The following is a 19,462-nucleotide window of genomic DNA, read 5'->3' on the forward strand; positions in this document are numbered from 1 at the left end:
TCTAATGCCTTTGGAAGATGGGTACTCCAAATAGGAGGTGTGACACAAACTCTCCCTGCCCCCAATCCTCCTCTAACTTTCTTTTTCTAATGAAATTATATGATTTCTGCCTTAAAATTGAAAATTTCTCCTTTATTCTCTCACCAAAAGAGCCCTAAAGACTATGCATTCCAATGAAGCTACTCTTTCTCTTAAAGTCTCCTTAGAAAATGATGGGAGTAGGAATCCCCACTTGAGGAAATTCGGTCTTTTATAAATAGCATCCCACATAACACCTGAAGGGTTAAACTTTTGTTGGTGAGGAAGGGTATCAAGTGGCTTCCCAGGAGGAGATAACCCCTAGTTTAGAAACTGACACTTTTAAAATGTAAGCCAAGTATGCATTAGTTTACACAGCTTTCCATGAAAGGAATAACTCATTGGCACCAGTGTGTGTGTGTGTGTGTGTGTGTGTGTGTGAGTTTGATCAGTCTTTGCCATTCTACCTGTCATCTGTATAATGTATGTATCAGAGTGAGGACTGTCAATCACAGTTAATAAAAACCCCAGAACAAAACAGGGGTCCCTTCTACTTTAGATCCATTTTATGATAGCTCTCGATTTAGTATGCCAAATAAATCAAAAGGGAAGCATTTTATCTTATCATTCAGAGGCATCCCTTCTCCTTTCGTGTCCTAGCCCCTCCCCCATGCTTGTTCCCAGCCCCTCAAAGATGCTTTGTGCAAGAAAGTGCAAGTTCCCATTCTGGCTTTATTTTTGTTCCCTTTTGCTCTCTTCCTGGCTCCCCCCCAAACCGAGCGAGCAAAGCAAATGGCCCGGGTTCCCCCCCAATGCCTGACCTGCGTTTGCTGGGAGGAGAGCGGGAGAGGGAGCGTGCATTCCGGAGCAGGCTGCTCAGACTCCGACCACAGGCTGTTTTGTGCAGGCTGTCCCTCTCCTTCAAAACCCTGCATCCCCTCCCCGAAGCAGCAGGCAGTGTGCCTTCATTCAGCCACATTTGGTATGCATGAGCACGGCTGCAGAGAGAGGGGAGGTGGCTTTCTTAAGAAGGTTCAGGGGCTCAGGAAACGCCACTTGACTAGTCTCCCAAGTTCCAGGAAGCCTCTGCCCTAATGGAATTTGCAGGTGTGGAGATGACCATGGGATGCCAGGGCCGTCGGGAACCATTTATTTTCTAGGCATTGCTCAGGTTTGCAGTTTCTTGTTTTCCCGGTGGAATTTGGAAGGGGTCATGAATCAAACTGATGCTTCTCGACCCCTAAATTGGACCATCCGGAAGCTGTGCCACGCAGCCTTTCTCCCATCTGTAAGACTCCTTAAGGTACTGTAACTTGCTGCTTTGAATGGCTCTTATTGTGCTTTTCAGGTCTAAATATCCAACTTCGCACTTGGGCTGGGATGCACGTTTTGGGGAGTGCAAATGCATGCAGTACTGGCTCTGTTGCCCATGGCTGGAGAGACATTCTCTGCACCCTTCACTGCCCCCACCCCTGCCTGGGAGGATGGTGTGAGCCACACTTAAGAATGAGATTATGGTCTCAGAGAATGGGCTACCTGAGTGCTCCCCCCACCTCTGTTAACCATCCCTAAAACAGAATTAATTAACTTCTTTGGGAGGGTGGGAACAGGAGTGGGAGTGAAATCTCTTACTCCCCTTGTGTTTGGCTCCTGGGCTTTTTTTTTTCCCTCCCTGGGGAAGCCCTTCGACCTACTTTTCCTTAAATGGAACCAGGGAGAACAAAGGATTCTCCTCATTATTTTAAAAGCCCTGTTGTTAGGTGGTCAGTCAGGTAAAGACAAAGAAAGAATGTACATTATCAGATGGTGACTTTTTTGGTGCCCCTGTTTTTTAAAAAAAGCATGATAATTTGTTTCCTGGAGTGAAGTCAGTAGTGGGAAAGTATTGTTCAACACATATTGAACGCAGCTCTCTCTAGCTCTGAGTCACACAAAAGATCCCCGCTACACCTGAGCTAGAATTGCCACCTTGTGTCCGTATTCTTCTCTTTCTAGAAGCACATGTATTAAAGATATGAAAAAGTCCATAGAACTCCATAATAATCCACCTTCATCATCTGCTTTATAGGGAAAGAAATACAATTAAAATATAAAGACACAGAAAAGAAATAGTCTTGCCTAGAAAAGAGAATGTGGTAACACTTATTTGGGAAAAGTAGTATTTCTGAAGGCTCTGCCTAGGTCAAGTTTAAAAGTTCTTAATTCTCTTTTCCATATCATAGATGATCTTTTGATTTAATTTCCACTGGGCATTGAGCAAATCAGCTAAAATGGAGAATTAATGAATTAACCCTGAATAAATCATACTTATAGATTGTTTTTCTGAGACTGTGTTCTGAATAGGTTAAGTTTAACAATCAATTTCTTACAGCTAAGTGGCTCGTCTCCATAGTGTTAGCCATTGTCTGAGTTTCCCTGACCCCATTAAACACAAACTGGTATTAACTTCCACAAGGGCTGTCCCCAAGTGCTCTTCAACCCCCCCATCTTAAGGTTGTCATAGAGATGGTTCGCTTTCCAAAGGGAATATTTGGGGAGACAAGCAGGTTTGGGCTCAGAGAGAGAGGAAGAGAAGCTTCCTAGGATATGTGTGCTTTTGCTATATTGGAATGACACGTGTGATAGGGCGTGAAAGAGAATGAGGCCAGAGAGTTCACAAATGAATGTAAATTCTCCTCCAGAATTACTAGTGAATCAAGAATCTGGGGCAAAGAATGTTTTGGCAAATCTAAGTATGACTGAGAAAGTCAACTCCGGTATTTCCATGTACAATGAGAAAAAATTTTTTTTTTCTGTTAAAGTCATCTGTTGGCTTTACCCCCAAAGAATGCTTTACTCTTCTTAAAGATTATGTATGTACATTATTAATGAATATTCAATGTTATTAATTAATACTGTAGTTTTTAAAATGGAAAATATTATTGATTTACTGGTCACAAAATCAGCAAAGAAGTGCCTCCTTGAGGTGGGGTTGTGTATTTTTAAGAGTTATCATCTTTTTAAATCTGAAGACTGTACTATATCCCAGGGGCTGTTGTGGGTGCTTTTGTTGTCATGCAGCTCCATCCTGTCACCATTTACTAACGTGGTGCTTGACAACAGTTCATCTAACAAAGTGCATTAGTGAGTATTCCTCCAATCCTTTCAATATCTTGAAAGACAGGATGCGTTTTCCTGGGAACTTTCCAAATGACATCTGCATTTTTGAAAGATCATAGCTACCCTATGAGATTTTAGATTGCACATTTCAAACTCTTAAAGAAAATAAAGTGCTACCAGGTTTTCTCAGCAATGCTTAGAAAGCAATGAAATCTACTCATGTATATGAGCAATTGTATTATCCCCATAAATATGAATGCTATGTGTTTTCCGCCTTTGAATTGGTGCTACTCTGTCTTTGCTTAGGCAGTGCCAGTGTATTCTTGCACTGTTTTTTTTTTGTTCAAGTGAAATGGAAGTTCATGAGTAATAATTTGCATCTTTGTGTAAATGTTCTTCCTGGCTTAGTCTTTAGATTAAATATTTAATAGCAGTTACTCTTACTATTCCTTCCTTAATTTTTGCTCCCTAAGTTCCTCCTCTCTCAGACTCTTACCGCCCCCCACCCCGTCTCTCATACCACCGCCATGTTATTTTCATGGATGGATTCTCTGGCATCAAGAATTTTATCAAATTACTTGACTAAGAAAGCTAGTTTTCTTATTCAACAGGTAATTTTTGTTCCTCGTCCAAGCACTGTTCTGATGTGATATGCCCTCTCCAGTGCCCTGACTTGTCAGTAAATGCAGTGTAGGGCATGATGGCCTGATTAGATTTAGCTAAACGCAGACCATTCACCATTTCTGACAGACTGGGTTCAAGCCAATTTCCCTTCTCATCCTTTCCTTGAAAGTGCATGGTTCTTTGCTAACTTACTTTGGTACCATATTAATATTTAGAAATGGCTTCATAATGCTATTTCCTGTATTTCCCATTTCCTAATGGAAATAAGATACTAAAGAATCAGGAAGGGAAGGCCAGCCTCTGAAATATGAATTAGACACAATAAGTGTTAGAATATACTTATTATTTCTTCTGAAAACAATAAATTTGTTGTTTTGTCCATCTCAGAGCAAATTTTAAATGAGCCAACCAACTTGCATTTTGAATTTGGGACTTTATTTGGAAATAACACTTGAAAATGAATTTCTGGACAGATAAATGGTAATGATGGCCAAAAGACAGAGCCAGTTTTCAAATGGATAAATTTCCAATGGGACCCTTTCCAAGCTGATTCTCCTCTGTTATCATTTGCTTCATTCTTTTGTGTTTCAAGATTTTATCTTACCATTAATCACACAAAAAAAGTCAAGTTTGTTTCAGTGACAGAATGTTCTTAGCATATTTCATATTCATTATCAGGTCTGTCTCTGCCATTGTTTTATTTGGGAGATTTTATTTTGGTAACTCATGTTGAATTTGGAGATTATTTTTAGGGCAGAGAGCTTTCTTAGTATTGAAGTCTTGGCAGACTTTCTGAAGGAAAGGCTCCTAGAAAAAGGGTTGCATTGGGAGAAAGGGAAGTTCCATATTTGTAAGATTTTGGATGGGCACATTTAAGTCACTTTGTTAATAAACACCAGATGATCAGTAGTGTGTTAAGTTTCTCAGTGTTTTAAAATGTGCAGTGTTTTAAAATTGTCTGATTTGAGCAATGTCATCAATAAACAAATTAGACTTTAGAAAGTAGGCCTAAATACTGGGTCCTAATTCATGGTGTTCCTAACCAGCTGTACCTTGGGCGAATTAAATAGTCTCTCTGTAACTTGGGATTCTCTATAAAGTAAAGGGTTTGGATCTTGACTTAGATCCAGAAGTGTGATTCCCTTTGGTGGAGCCTGCCTTGCCCCAGGGGCTTGGAAGAGGACAGTCTCTTTGGGCTAAAAAGATTGAATATTAAAATGAGAAAAAGAAATGGGTGGACTGAATGAATGGCAGGGTTTGAATCTTAAGAGGGCCTTGTCTACTAAGCTTAAGGCTGAAACTAATGAGTATAACTAAAGGAAATTTTGCAGTGAGGTGACCACTAGATTCTTGTATTATATAATTGTTCTGAAAACTGAGACCACAGGCCTGGAGAATTTACTAGAACCTAGGCTAAGGCAAAGTGATCAATGTAAAATAGAGGGGCTTGTTACATTGATTTGTGTAATAGAAGAATCTAGGACAGTTTCTGAGTTCCTGTCTTTCTTCTCTGGTAGGATGTTGGTCCTACTGTCGGAATAAAGGTCCTGACGCAGAAGGGCAGAACCACATTGTGGTTCCCTAATGAGACTAAGACGAAAGTCAAGAATGTGGTTCCTTTTCTCCCTCATCCCATTGATTAATGTGGGCCCCAGTGACTGCCCAGCAGCAGAATTCTTTGAAGTATATAATCTGTATTCGGAAGTATCATTTCTAATTTTTTTACACTGTATTTCCGTAATACAGTCTATCATAGTTTTGAAGGTAAACTCCCCCTACCCTTGCCTGGGAAATCCAGTCATAAAGGTCAGACATTGGTTTTAGTTTTCTCTTCTCTTTTATACAGAAGCACTAATGAAAGTAAACTGGGTGACTCACTTGAAAAATCGTGCTCTATATGTGTAATATGAAATGAATTGTTTTCTGCCATCATGTAAAACAAATTATAATAAATAAATAATTTAATTTTTACAAAAAAGTAAACTGGGTAACTCAAGGGAATTGCTTGAGAGAACATTGATGGAATGAAGGGATTAGGTCAGCTCCAATTTTGCCCTAGTGCTGATACTTTATACTTCTATTAAAGCCAATGTCCATAATGTCCCCCTTGAAGCACAGCGAGACCTTAATAACCAGGTGAACTTGGTCTGACTTCTGCAGTGGAGAATTTACTAGAACCTAGGCTAAGGCAAAGTGAGCAATATAAAATAGAGGGGCTTGTTACATTGATTTGTATAATAGAAGAATCTAGGATAGTTTCTGAGTTCCTGTCTTTCTTTCTGCAAAGCCTTCCAGAAACTGGATTCTCTTTGTTCTCCAAGAAACAGTTGACATTTGTTCAGAGTGTGTTTTACGTTTATGACCTCTAAGGCCACCAATTCACATCTGAAATTCAGAATCTTATAATGGAGTTAGAATAATACTAAGAAACCAGAATTTCTGTTTAGGCAGGACAGGACACTCCTGAACCTTACGGTGAACAGCAGTTAACATCTACAGCCAGAGAGGACCCCCACACCTGTTATATCTATACACACTGACAAATCAGTAAACAAGGGCACAAAACTTGTTAAGGACCAGTGCCATGAAGTGCCTGAAGGTGGGAAACTTGAAGAATAAATTTCTCTTAGGAAAACAAAGTGTATTGTTAGGTAGAGTTATAAGGGCTACACATAAAGAAATATCTGCCTTTCCATCTCTCAGCGTGCATTCCCATTTCCTTCCATTCCCTTAAGAAAAAAAGTGAGAAAGATAGAAAAGGAAAGAAAATGTGAGCAAACGCAACCCTGGGGGAGAAGGAAAACAGTCTGCTGTGTTGTTCCTTCCACTCAGTGAGCCATGTGACTGGCTTTTGTGTGAAATGTTCTCAGGCAGCCTGAGCAGAATTCTTGAGGCTACAAGAAACCTTCCTGTCTCTCTGGAACGTTCTGTCTCCTCTATTGTGGATGCAAGAATGAATATGTGTGGTCAGTGGAGAAGAAGGAAAGAAATGGCTGGGATGTCTAAGTCCAGTGGCAACATCACTGAGGGACGCCTGGAGTTGCCATCATGCCTCGGCCAATGTCTTTCTTTTCTTTATGATTTCCTGCCTCTCCAGCAGTGGCTTTACATCCTTCTCTCCTCCTGTCTGTTGGTGTAACCTCAACTGGTACCAAATCTTCAGAGAGCTAGATCATTTCCTTTCTCCTTTTCCATGATCTAATAGGAAGTAGAATTTAAGATTGTGCTTGACAAAAGGTATTTGATAGATACTTAGTGAATGAGCAAGTGAATGAACAGATGAAAGATATGTGAAATCCTGATGATGCTTAAACATCACTAGGGAAGCTCACATAAAAAGCAAATATTCAATCCTGTCTCCAGAGGTGTTGATTCAGTAGGTAGGCTGTGCACCCAGGAATTGGCATTGTAACCCGCTCGCCCAGTTGAGTCTGCTGCCTGTAGCTCTTATGAAGACCCCACAATGAGAAAAGATGCCATGGATGCAGTAGAGCTGGAAGGAAATTTGATTCAGTGGCCTCTCTTACACTGGGGTCTGGGCAGAACAGATTTTGTGCTAGTCAATGGTGGAAGCAAAAGGTTTTAAGTAAACAGTTCACAGGTTTTCAAAATTTAATCATGAAAGATCATGCACAGACAGAAAAATAAATTGAGTTCAGCTGCCCTGTTTTGGGTTGTAAATAATATAACATTATAATCTGAAATTTTTTTGTCCTGCTTCCTTTGTTTTCTGCTTGCTTATATGATCATTACTTTGTGTATTTTCTTTTATGAATTTTTAAAATTTGTTCTAATTAGTTATACATTGATACATCATACATAAATGGAGTATAATTTCTCATTTTTCTGTTTGCACATGATGTAGAATCCCACCAGTTGTATAGTCATATATGTACATAGGGTAATAATGTTTGATTCATTCTCTTTTCCTTTCTACCTCCAAACCCTCTCTCCCGTCCTTTCACTCCCCTCTACCTAACTAAAGTAACTCTGTTTTTTCCTACCCCCACCCATTGTGAATTAGCATCTGCATATCAGAGAAAACATTCAGCCTTTGTTTTGGGGGGGATTGCTTTTTTCACTTAGCATGATATTCTCCAGCTCCATCCATTTACTGACAAATGCCATAAATTCATTCTTCTTTAAGGCTGAGTAATATTTCATTTTATATACACACACACAGACATACACACACATATTTTCTTTATCAATTCATCTGTTGGAAGGCACCCAAGATAGGTTCATAGTTTAGCTATTTTGAATTGAGCTGCTATAGACATTGATGTGACTGTGTCACGGTAATATGTTGATTTTAAGTTCTTCCATGAATTTTTATGTGATATAAAATTTCACATTTTCCTGTTCTCTTAAATTTTCTTGGAGATATGGTTCTGAACCAGAACTCCCAAAGATAGTATCCCATGATCTTCTAGAGCATTGTACATATGTTCCAATTATTCTCCTATGATATTGAATTACGGTGGCACTCAGTGCATAATCCTTGGGTTCCAATGGTATGTGATAGTACCAAGTGAGAAGTGAACAGTTTGTGTGTGGACCGAGGACAAAGAATCCATAACTGTTGCCCACTGCGCTGGAACCCCTACCTCCTACCAGATCCACACTACAGTCTTCAAAGACCAACCAGAGATTCTAGAGAGGAAAGCGGAAGAAGAGAACATCTAGGGATTTTGTTTAGAAAAGTCTATTCATATTTAAAATTAATTTTATACTTATAAATTTTAAAAAATGATGCTTGGTATTAAATATTACATAGGAGAAAAATAGAGCTGAACAAAATTGTCTCTTGTGTGCATAGTAAAGATAGTTATATGACTGGGGATTGAAGAGGGCTTTGTAAAACAATTTCTGGGATGGAAATTTAACTATGATGTGTATCACACATAATACTGTGTTTAATAGCATTCAGGACTTCTGATTCAACCATTATCTCATCTCTGCTTCATTTTGAAGAAACATGCACCTAGGGAATATAGTTTAGAGATGACATTGATCAGTTTGTTTGTTCTCCTCCAAATAAAGATTCCTCAAGATTTAATAGGTAGGTAAGTAAGTAGTATGTGGTAGATAAGTAGATAAATGGAAAGAAGGATCTTGTTGTTTATCCATTATAAGTGACATTCCACATATTAAATTGCTTTACATGAAAATAAATTTATCCAACACAAACAGATCATGAAGAAAGGCTTCTCAAAGTGTGATCCAAGATTGTCTGTCATAGAATCAAATTCTGTGTATTCTACCCGGAATTATTCTCCTGAATTACACTGCTGTGAAACCATGAGAATCTGTATTTAGCAAGCAATCCAGATGAACCTTACACATTGTAATATTTGAGAACATTCTCTAACGTGTGAAATTTTAGTAGAGAAACACTGGCTCATTAAAATTAGGCCTCTGTCATGACCATACCTCAGTATCTTATTTTTATTGTTCAAAACTGAGCACCATATATCTCTCTACAAATTTATATAGGTTCATATTGTAACCACATCTTGAAAATCCTCGTGCTCACAGGGAATTGAGTGACTTTTATAATTGTTTTGTATGGGATTTTGCAGGAAACCTAATTTAAATGACAGAATTGTATATTCCATAGGTAACTCCCTGAATTAAAAGATGAGATGGCATATCAACCTCATTTTTGTTCACTTAGAACACTATACACTTTCATGGTTGGCAGCAAACAAATTTTACAGCAGAGAGAGTACAGCTTTTGCTCTATTCATATGGCCATTGTTGAATCAAATTAGCCCCCACCCCCCAAAATCTGCTCCTTTTCCTCTATGCATCAATTGCTAGAATTCTCCATTCACCAAATCACCCAAATTGGAAAACCTGGGTTTATGCCTTTTGCTTTCTTTTCTTATCATTCCTTATATAATCAACCAATAATTTCTGCCAGATTTTCTCATAAATACGAGTCTGATCCACCCCCTTCTGTCTGTTCCTAGTTCCCAAAATTGGTCTCCTCTCTCTTGGGCCAAAAATACTACAACTGCCTCCAGTCTTGTCTACCTCAAATCAGCCTTCCCACAGCCACCAGAATGGTCCATTTAAAATGCAAGGAAGATGAGGATGATGCTGTATTTGACATTCTTCAGTGATTCTCCCTCTCCTACAGAATAAAGTCGAAGCTCCTTGCATGATAGACAAGATCCTCAGTGATCAGCCCTCTGCCTACTTCTCACCTTCCTATCTCATTTGTCCCTTGCTCAAGTTATGGAATTCCATATAGCTGGCTTTTCTGCACAAGTTATTTCCTCACATGGAAAATCTGAACCACACCTTCTCCTTGCCAACGCTTGCCTATCCTTTAATGCTCAACTAAGGTAAGTAAGAGAAGTTCAGGAACAATTTCCTGAATCCCCAAAGCAAGGTTCAACTCTCCTTTTCTGCATGCCCATAATAATCAGTGGGTATTTCTAGCTTTGCTTTTTAGCATGTTTTGGTATTAGTAGTTTTTCCTCTTTTCTGAAGATCATCTCAAAGTTGGAAATCATATCTTATTCAATTTAGCAGAAAGCCTAGGATATTTTGGGTTCTAGATGAATTATGCTTGAATGGGTGAATGTTGGAGGAAATACGCTCTTGATCCAGAGCAGTGAGATGGTTACTTAGAAGAATCAGTGGTATTACAGGATCTTCCTACTTTTATATGAGTAAAGAATATCTTGAGCTTGAGGTTATTTACTTCATATATTCCCCAAATTGGATTAAATAATTTAATCAATATTTAGTATAGTACTTAAGTCAGATCAGATGCCTCCTTTGAAAGTGAGAGGTTGAAATTGTCTCATCTTTTAATTATGTCATAGAAAAACATTCCTTAATTTAGTGATCTAGTAGACTTTAATATATTTCTTGAAATAATGCTGTTGAATGGGTTAGACTACAAAATAGAGAAAATACTATTAGAAGAAAACTATGCTGGTACTGCTGGGCCCATTCCTGCTTTATCCTTTAAACATATCTTTGGCAAATGTGTAGCAATAACTATGTAGACACTATCTTATTGAAATATCTTGGTGTTTCTATTTAAAGGTAAATGGCATTAAGCTATTTTATTATAGAAGATGTCATGCATGGATCACAGTGAAGTAGAAATCTTGGTTTATCAGTTTCCTTTGGAAAAAATAAATTTAAGTCAAAATAACTTTCTTGTGGAATTGATCAGAATTGTTAGAAAACTATCTTACTGTTTATTGGTTAAGATCAAGAGTATATGTGGCTGGAAAGAAGTTAAATAATCATCTGTGGCATATCCTTCTGATTTTCCTTCTCCTTGCTAGAAGAAAATGTTATCAAGAATGAGCTGATAAGCTTCCATAAGAAATCTTTGCTCTATAGTGCTTGTGCAGGAATCAATGATGGCGTGATCATTTAGAATCAGGTGGTTTAATTTGCAGAAATGTTTAATGCTTTGAGCAAGCCTAATGATGTTCCTTGGAAACAGGATTCCTCAACTTCACACTGCTATTTTGGAATGGAAAAATCTTTGTCATGAAGTTACCTGACCTGTGCATTGTAAGACATTTAGCATGATCTTTGGTTTCTATCCACTAGCTATAAGAAGCTCCCCATTGTGACAACCCAAAATGTCTTCAGATATTACCACAAATTCTTTGAAGGGCAAAATCACCTCAAGTTCACAATATCTGCTTTAAACATTTCCCCTTGAAGACAGGTGTTTTATGGTAAGAGGGGAGTAGGTAATTGATACTTAAAAGTATCAAAGTATCACATGAAGTGAATACTTTAACTTTAGATACCCTTTATTTTCCATCTTAAAAAAGTTCTGAAATTTAGCTTCCATGTGGAAAATTAACTGGTTGAGAGAGAGAAAGATTAAGGAATTATTTTCTTGCCTTCTTGTCAATCATCTCTTATAAGAAAATTGAATGCAGCCAATTTGTCTTAAAGTAAACCTTTCATACATATTGTTTTGTGAATTGCAAACAGAGCATATTTGTCAGTTTGATTGATGGTAGAAGGTGAAATATTTAATTTTTACCATTATTTTCTTCTATAATATCTAACTTAGAACTGTTTAAGAAAAACACAATGTAAAGGTCATTTCAATAGCTAAATGAGGATGATATTTTACTTCATCAATATGAATTTTTGTCATGGCATTAGCTCATGTGAGCTATCAAAGATTTACGATTGATCCAGTAACTTATATAAGGAGTCTGTCTAATTTAAATATGAGTATAACCAAAGTTAATTTTCCATCATTAATTTCAGCATGATCAAATGGACGTGAAAACTGGATTTTAGTCCTCAATATGCATTAATTAACATGCCAACTGAGTTACCTAGAATAAATAATTTTATCTTTTAGTGCCTCAGTTTTCTCATCTGTTAAGTGATTGGGTTATATAGGGTCAGCAAATGTTTTCTAAAAAAGAGTGGATCATAAATATTTTAGATTTTGTGGATCAGACCATCTCTGTAACAAAGAACTTTGTGGGAAATCCAGTTTCTCTTATAATATTCAACTCTATTGTATTGTAGCATGAAAACATGCTACAGGAGATGGATACATTACAAATGAGCACAGCTGTGTTCTAATAAAACTTATTTATGAAGACTGAGATTGGAATTTCATATAATTGTCATACATGATAAAACATTCTTATTTTCATTGTTTTCAACCACATTTTTAATTTAAAAAAAAACCAGTTTTTGCTAACCAACTACACATAAACAGAGGATGGATGGTACTTGGCCTCTGGACATAATTTGTCCACCATGCGATGATTGTGAAGGTCCCTTCCAGCTCTAACATTCTTGAATTTATATAAAAATTCCTGAAAAGTCATTGTATGCCCCTTGTTATCTTAAAATTACTTTGATATCTAAAGGAGGCTGAAAGTAAACCATTTGTTCATTATAATGATGTCAAATGCTCTTTGAGAGGCTTGCTGTCTGGTGATGGATAGAATACTTGTTCTCTCTTAAGAAAGGTATACAGTCTCGGTTCTTCAATGGTTTCCATTATTCCAGACTATACTGAAATGTATAAGGATTGAAAGTGAAATAATTTAAAAAGCTTAACACTTGAAAAGTCCTTTGTAATTTTCAGGGTACTTTGTTTTACAAATGAAATGAAATGAACTTCACAACACCCTTGTGAACAACTGTAATAAGTATAGTTACTACTATTTTTAGGTCAAAAATTATTATGGTCTAGATAAGGGTCAGCCACATGTTAGTGAACTTTTCTGATTCAGAACTTCCCTGCGTTCATCTGCATCATACACCTGTCTTCTTTTACACCCTTTTCATCTGGGAAACCTAACTAGATTACAGAGTTACCTCTCACACTGATGATAGGTACAAATTGTTTTGGTACTTAACAAAAATAATTAAAAGCATATTTCTAAAATGATCACTGTCAAGACACAAAACTTCTCTGATTCTTAATTTCCTGAGTTGTAAATTAAAATAATAAAAATAATGCATTATATAATTCCCAAATTAACATATGTTTGGTGTTGGCATAGATTGTAGTCGGTATTCAATAAATACAAAATGTTTTCCCTTTCAACCTAAAAAACCAGAAATGGTATAATACGAATTAGTGGAATTCAAGATGTTTTTTGTAATACTTTGGACTCAGGGAATTCATATTATTTTTGCACAACTATTTTCATTTTGGAGTTACTGTAAGTTGTATTAGTCAAGGCTCTCCAGAGAAGCAAGCTAATAGGATGAGAGTATATATAGAAAAAAATTTAAGCAATTAGCTTGTGTGATTGTGGTGGCTTGCAAGTCCAAAACCTGATGTTGAGGCTGGGGACTGGGACAAGCTAGAGAATGTGTTTTAGACAGGAAGTTGCAGATCAAGTCCATTGTAGGGTCTGGGGATATAGCTCAGTTGGTAGAGTGCTTGCCTTTTGTGCAAGGCCTGGGTTCAATCCCCAGCACACCCCCGCCCCCGACACACACCCAAATCTGTTGTAGTACCAGGAGGAACTGATGTTGGGACCCAAGTCTGATGGCAGTGTGCTGGAAAATTTCCTTCTGCTTGAAGGTCAGCTTTTTGTTGTAGTCTGGCTTTTAGCTGATAACATGAGGCCCACCCACATTATGGAGAACAATATGCTTTACCCAAAGTCCACTAATTTAAATGTTCCATCACCCAGAATCACCCTTATAGAAATAAACATTCAAGTAATGTTTGGCTGAATCTCTGGGCATCATGGTACAGACAAGTTGACATGCAAAATTAGCTATAATATAGGTCTTTGTTACTTAACTCACGCTAATGTAAATAAAATTATCTTCCTAAATTAATCTCTAGGGTACACAATACTAAAATGGAAACAGAAAACACAGAATGTAGTATTCTCTGTTGTGGGGGCCTAGAACCTCTTATTTCTGCTCTTCCTGGCTCTGTCTACACTATACTTCTTTTTGTAGACCACCTTCCTCTGTTGCTGTATATTCTGCTAACACATGCTAGGGTGCCCTGTCCTATGTGACCTTAGAGTTCTATTGTATTTCTTGCATCTCATCAGTGTCTCTCCCCTTCTCCGAAGGAATCTCATTAATGTAGGTTTGGTCAGATGTCCACCTTATCTACTTACCTCTAATCAGGGAATCCAATGACCAGAGCTAGGTAGATAGTATGGCCTGCTAGACCTATTCTTCTAGCAAATGATACGGATGGGAGCAGATTCTCTTAGCAAGGAGATAGGCATAGTGCTTCACTAATTCAATTAGTGGTTAATTCCCTATATACATAATCACTCAGTAGTTTTGCACTTCACCCAGACCTAAAAGGGACTACAAGTAATCCCAAATTAGAATTTCACTCTTCAAGTGAACATATACTGTTTGCTGGTGTGTAGCAACAGAAAATGTACTCTACTATAAGGTCCCATGGAACTTTATTTTTTTAAATTTATTTATTTATTCTAATTTGTTATATTTGACAGCAGAATGCATTTCAATTCATAGTACACATATAGAGCACAATTTTTCATGTCTCTGATTGTACACAAAGTAGAGTCACACCATTTGTGTCTTTATACATGTACTTGGGGTAATGATGTCCATCTCATTCTACTGTCTGTTGTACCCTCCTGCCCCCTCCCTCCCCTTTGCCCTATCTAAAGTTCCTCCATTCCTCCCATGCTTCCCCCCACCTCATCCCATTATGTATTAGCATCCTCATACCAGAGAAAACATTCAGTATTTGTTTTTTTTGGGGGGATTGGCTTACTTAGCATTATATTTTCTAATTCCATCCATTTACCTGCAAATGCAATGATTATATTCTCTTTTAATGATGAGTAATATTCCACTGTATATATACCAGTTTATTTATCCATTTATCTACTGAAGGGCATCTAGGTTGGATCCATAATTTACCTATTGTGAATTGTGCTGCTATAAACATTGATGTGGCTGTGTCCCTGTAGTATGCTATTTTTAAGTCCTTTGGGTATAAACCAAGGAATGGGATAGCTGGATCAAAGGGTGGGTCCATTCCAAGTTTTCCAAGGAATCTCCATATTGCTTTCCATATTGGTTGCATGAATTTGCAGTCCCACCAGCAATGTATGAGTGTGCCTTTTTCCCCATATTCTCACCAACACTTACTGTTGTTTGTCTTCATAATAGCTGCCATATTGACATGAGTAAAATGAAATCTTAGTTTTGATTTGCATTTCTCTAATTACTAGAGATGTTGAAGACTTTTCATATATTTGTTGATTGATTGTATATCATCTTCTGAGAAGTATCTGTTCAGGTCCTTGGCCCATTTATTGATTGGGTTATTATTATTATTTTTTTGGTGTTAAGATTCTTGAGTCCTTTACATATCATAGAGATTAGTGCTCTATCTGTGCACGTGGTAAAAATTTGCTCCCATTCTGGAGGCTCTCTATTCACCTCACTGATTGTTTCTTTTGTTGAGAAGCTTTTTTGAGTTTAAATCCATCTCATTTATTGATTCTTGACTTTATTTCTTGTGCTATAGGAGTCTTATTAAGGAAGTTGGGGCCTAATACAACATAATGAAGATTTGGGCCTACTTTTTCTTCTGTTAGGTGCAGGGTCTCTGGTTTAATTTCTAGGTCCTTGATCCACTTTGAGTTGAGTTTTGTGCACGGTGAGGGATAGTGGCTTAATTTCATTTTCATTTTCATGTATTTCAAGTTTTCCTAGCACCTTTTGTTGAAGAGGCTATCTTTTTTCCAATATATGTTTTCAGTACCTTTGTCTAATGTGAGATAGCTGTATTTCCCATGGAACTTTAAATGAGCTTTGTCAACTTTTCTGGATGACAAAAATTGTACAATTTCAAATTTATATCTCTGAAAAAAAGAGAACAAAATAGCACATGGTTCAGAAGTAATATGATAGTAAACTGAAAATGAGTGAGAATGGTTTTATGTATTTTTAATTAATTATGCTTGAAATAGTTCAGCATAAAAGAGATTATTAATGGATTATTAATGTTTTAATCTGGATATTCCTGTTTTCATTGTTCTTTTTTATAATTTTCTCACGGTCTTTACTCATTATTGTTGTACATAATGATGGATTATATATTTATACTTAGTGATGTTCTTTGGAAGGACAAAAAGTTCACACAAATTTGATGCAGTTGAAATGAGTATTGTTTTGCATTAAATGTATAGCAATTCATATGTCTTCCCCATTCATTTATTTATTCTTCACTCAGTTATTCATTCTACAGGCATCTATTGCTGTGTGTCAGAAACTGAGTATTAGAAATTTAAATATGAAAAGTACTAAATCCTTGATCAAAAGGAGCTAATAACAGACTTAGGGAGACAGAAAATCGAAAATGACAATATGGCTTGATATGTTTTCCTATCAGGGAACTTAGATAAGGGGCACTGAATGCAGCCAGGAAGGCTGGCAGAGTTTTCTAGAAAACGTAATTCCTAAACTGAGAATTGGAGGAGATACCTGTGGGGAGATGGAGTGGAAAGAACATTCTGGATGATTAGAATAATGTGGCATGCACACCAGCAGGGAGGCATCCTAGAGAGGACAGCCCTTTTGGGAAGCCCCCATGAGGGGACCTGAAGTGTGATGTGTAAGGGGAGTGTCGTGGGAACCACAGGAAGCTAAGGGCCAGCCTCTGTGCTGGGTACAGGGTACATTTATAATACTCTGGTGTACAGCTCGTACTCACTTACCAGGCTGCCTAGTTTAGGCTGCTCAAGTTGAAGTGCAGTGTTGCCACCTCCTCACCCTCTGCCTGGAAGCTTTGTAGACAGCACCACTGCCCCCAGCTGTGCAAATGCAGAGGGGAACCCAAATTCATTAGTCATTAAGTGTGGGAACTGTTCAGCAGCAGCAGGATGCTCTATTAAGAGGGTTACACTGTAGGAGGGATTCTTCACACTCCTTTCTTTCCTTCCTTTTTTTTTTTTTTGTGTGTGTGTGTGTGTGCCCCTGGCAAACTCATTTTCCATATCCAAACAACTTTGCATACTGCTTCATCTAGAAAAACATTTTATTCTGCTGTATACATTTTAAAGTGTCTTTGTCCAGAGGGATAATGACCTTAAGAGAATTATAGTAAATGTTATGGTAAGAATGTCTTTTACTCTGGACAGCTGTGAGATGTTAGGCAAAGAACATACGAGTTTTGACAGTTATCAACAATGGCCTCTCACTGAGCGGAAATCTATAGGTGTGCAGTGTCTCCAGTCAACAGGTGAACTCCAGATTTGGACACTAAACACTGTTGAACATCCTGATTCTCTAGGATGGCCATCTTCCATCAGCCTCTGAAAACCTCCAACAGGTGACCTACTCAAGTCAACAGTAGAATAGTGTCAGGAAAACCTTCTTTAATTGAGGAGTAACTTACATCAAGACAATTCATGAATTTAACTATAAGCTCATAACTTTTACAATGTTATCACCTATCTGACCACCACCCATATCAGGGCACGCTAATTTGTGTTAGCACAAATCCCTGATGTCCTTTCCAGTAAATACCACCACCACCACCCTTCCCAAGGTAACCACTGTCAGACTTCAGTCTCTCCAAATTTTGTGGTTTTATATGTATATATTTGAAATGTTTCATGTATTATGATCTTTGGCATTAAAAACAAAAACCCTTTTGGATGGAAAGAAGTAGAGAATTCTAAGAGGTAGCAAGAGCTCAGCCAGGACCATGCCTTTGATATACAAACTCACAGTCCAGAGCCAGACCTCCTCCATCTGGTCTGGACACCTCAGGAGACAAAATGCTTTTGCCTGAATCACCACAGATCCAGATAGAGGCACCCAAGGACCACCCCTGTAGCTTACAGTTCACTGATGTTGCTGAAAGTCACCAGTCCTAGCTGATTTCCCTGCCTTGCCTTTTCTGAAATTTAGGACTGTGATCTAAAATTTCCCTTCACTCCTGTCTTCTGCCTCCTGACCCCCAATGTTTTTCTGTGTGGCCCCACAAGGAATGTGTGCTTCCTGTTTTCAGGACCTGGAAGCATGATTATCTGTTTTCCTGAGTCTCTCTTGTGTCTCTTCTTGTGGACACACCTTACTGTCTGTCACCTAAAATTACTATTCAAAACACACTGTCTTTAGTTTTGCCTGATCTGAGATTTTGTTTAAATTGAATCATACAATGTACATTCTTGTACATGGTGTCTTTCACTTACTGTATTATTTCTGGATTTCATCTACTTAATTTTGTTTATCATTCAGTGTGTGCCTTACATGAATATATCACATGCTGCCTGTCCTTTTTAATATTAATGGACATTTGTGTTATCTCCCACTGGGAGTCCTATGAATAAAGTTGTTATGAACATTCTTAGAGACATATGTGCTCATTTGTGATGTTATTTACCTAGGAATGGACTTGCTGGGTTATAAGGTACTATATGCTTGACATTAGTAGAAATTACCAAAGTATTTTGCAAAATGGTAATAGCATTTTATACTCCCTTTAGCATGGTATTATGAGTGTTTCAGTTGCTGCACACTGTAACCAATATTGGCATTATCTTTCTTTCCTTTTAGCCATTCTGTATCTCACTGATAATAATATGCATCTTCCTAATGAATAATGTGATGTGAACTTTCACATGCAAAAATAAATAAATAAAAATGGTAGAAAAAAAAGATTTCAGGGTAAATTTGAAGAAAGACAGGGAAAATGAATATTTATTGAATTATTGTTGCTAGAAAGCAAAAATACATTCTTCATAGCTTATTTAATCTTCAATAATGAAGTCTTCTTATCTCCAGTTTTCAGATGAGGAATTTGAGATTGAGAGAGATTAAATGACATAGGAAGAGCAATATTAATTGCTTTGCATTGTGGTTAGGAGAAATAAATTAGTTAATACAGAGTTCTGAGAATAGTGTCTGGCACATGAGAGGCATTCAATATATTTTTGCTGTTACAAACCAATGCTATAAAGAAAGAAAGTTAGCTTGTGAAAAGCAAGATATAGTAGACTGTAGACCTATTCCTTTGAAGTTAACATCCAGAAATTTTATAAAATGTTGCCTGTACCACTGGGGATGTATTTGTATTAGTAGTAATGGTTACCCATGAGGAATTGTCAAATGGGTCTTATTTTTCTCTGCTGAAGTTATTTCATGGAGCTTGGTTCTCATGGAAAGTGTTCACATTTCAGAAAGAAGTCAGAGTCTGTCATTAATTGATGGATAGATTCACACC

The 19,462-nt window shown here is 37.5% G+C and overlaps 1 protein-coding gene across 13 annotated transcripts in view; it reads left to right on the forward strand.

Moving 5' to 3' along the window:
• Nucleotides 1-19,462, forward strand: part of Trpm3 (transient receptor potential cation channel subfamily M member 3) — an 827,780-nt gene that overhangs the window by 306,185 nt on the left and 502,133 nt on the right. For 9 of the 13 annotated variants that reach the window (XM_027940095.3, XM_027940074.3, XM_027940075.3 and 6 more), the window contains exon 1: nt 1,145-1,321. The exons of the other annotated variants lie outside the window; for them this stretch is intronic. In XM_027940095.3, coding sequence (XP_027795896.2) covers nt 1,145-1,321 — 177 coding nt within the window. Of the gene's footprint in view, nt 1-1,144; nt 1,322-19,462 lie in introns of those variants that run through there. 13 annotated transcript variants of the gene reach the window in all.

Source organism: Marmota flaviventris, chromosome 13 (assembly GCF_047511675.1).
Source record: "Marmota flaviventris isolate mMarFla1 chromosome 13, mMarFla1.hap1, whole genome shotgun sequence".
NCBI lineage: Eukaryota > Metazoa > Chordata > Mammalia > Rodentia > Sciuridae > Marmota > Marmota flaviventris.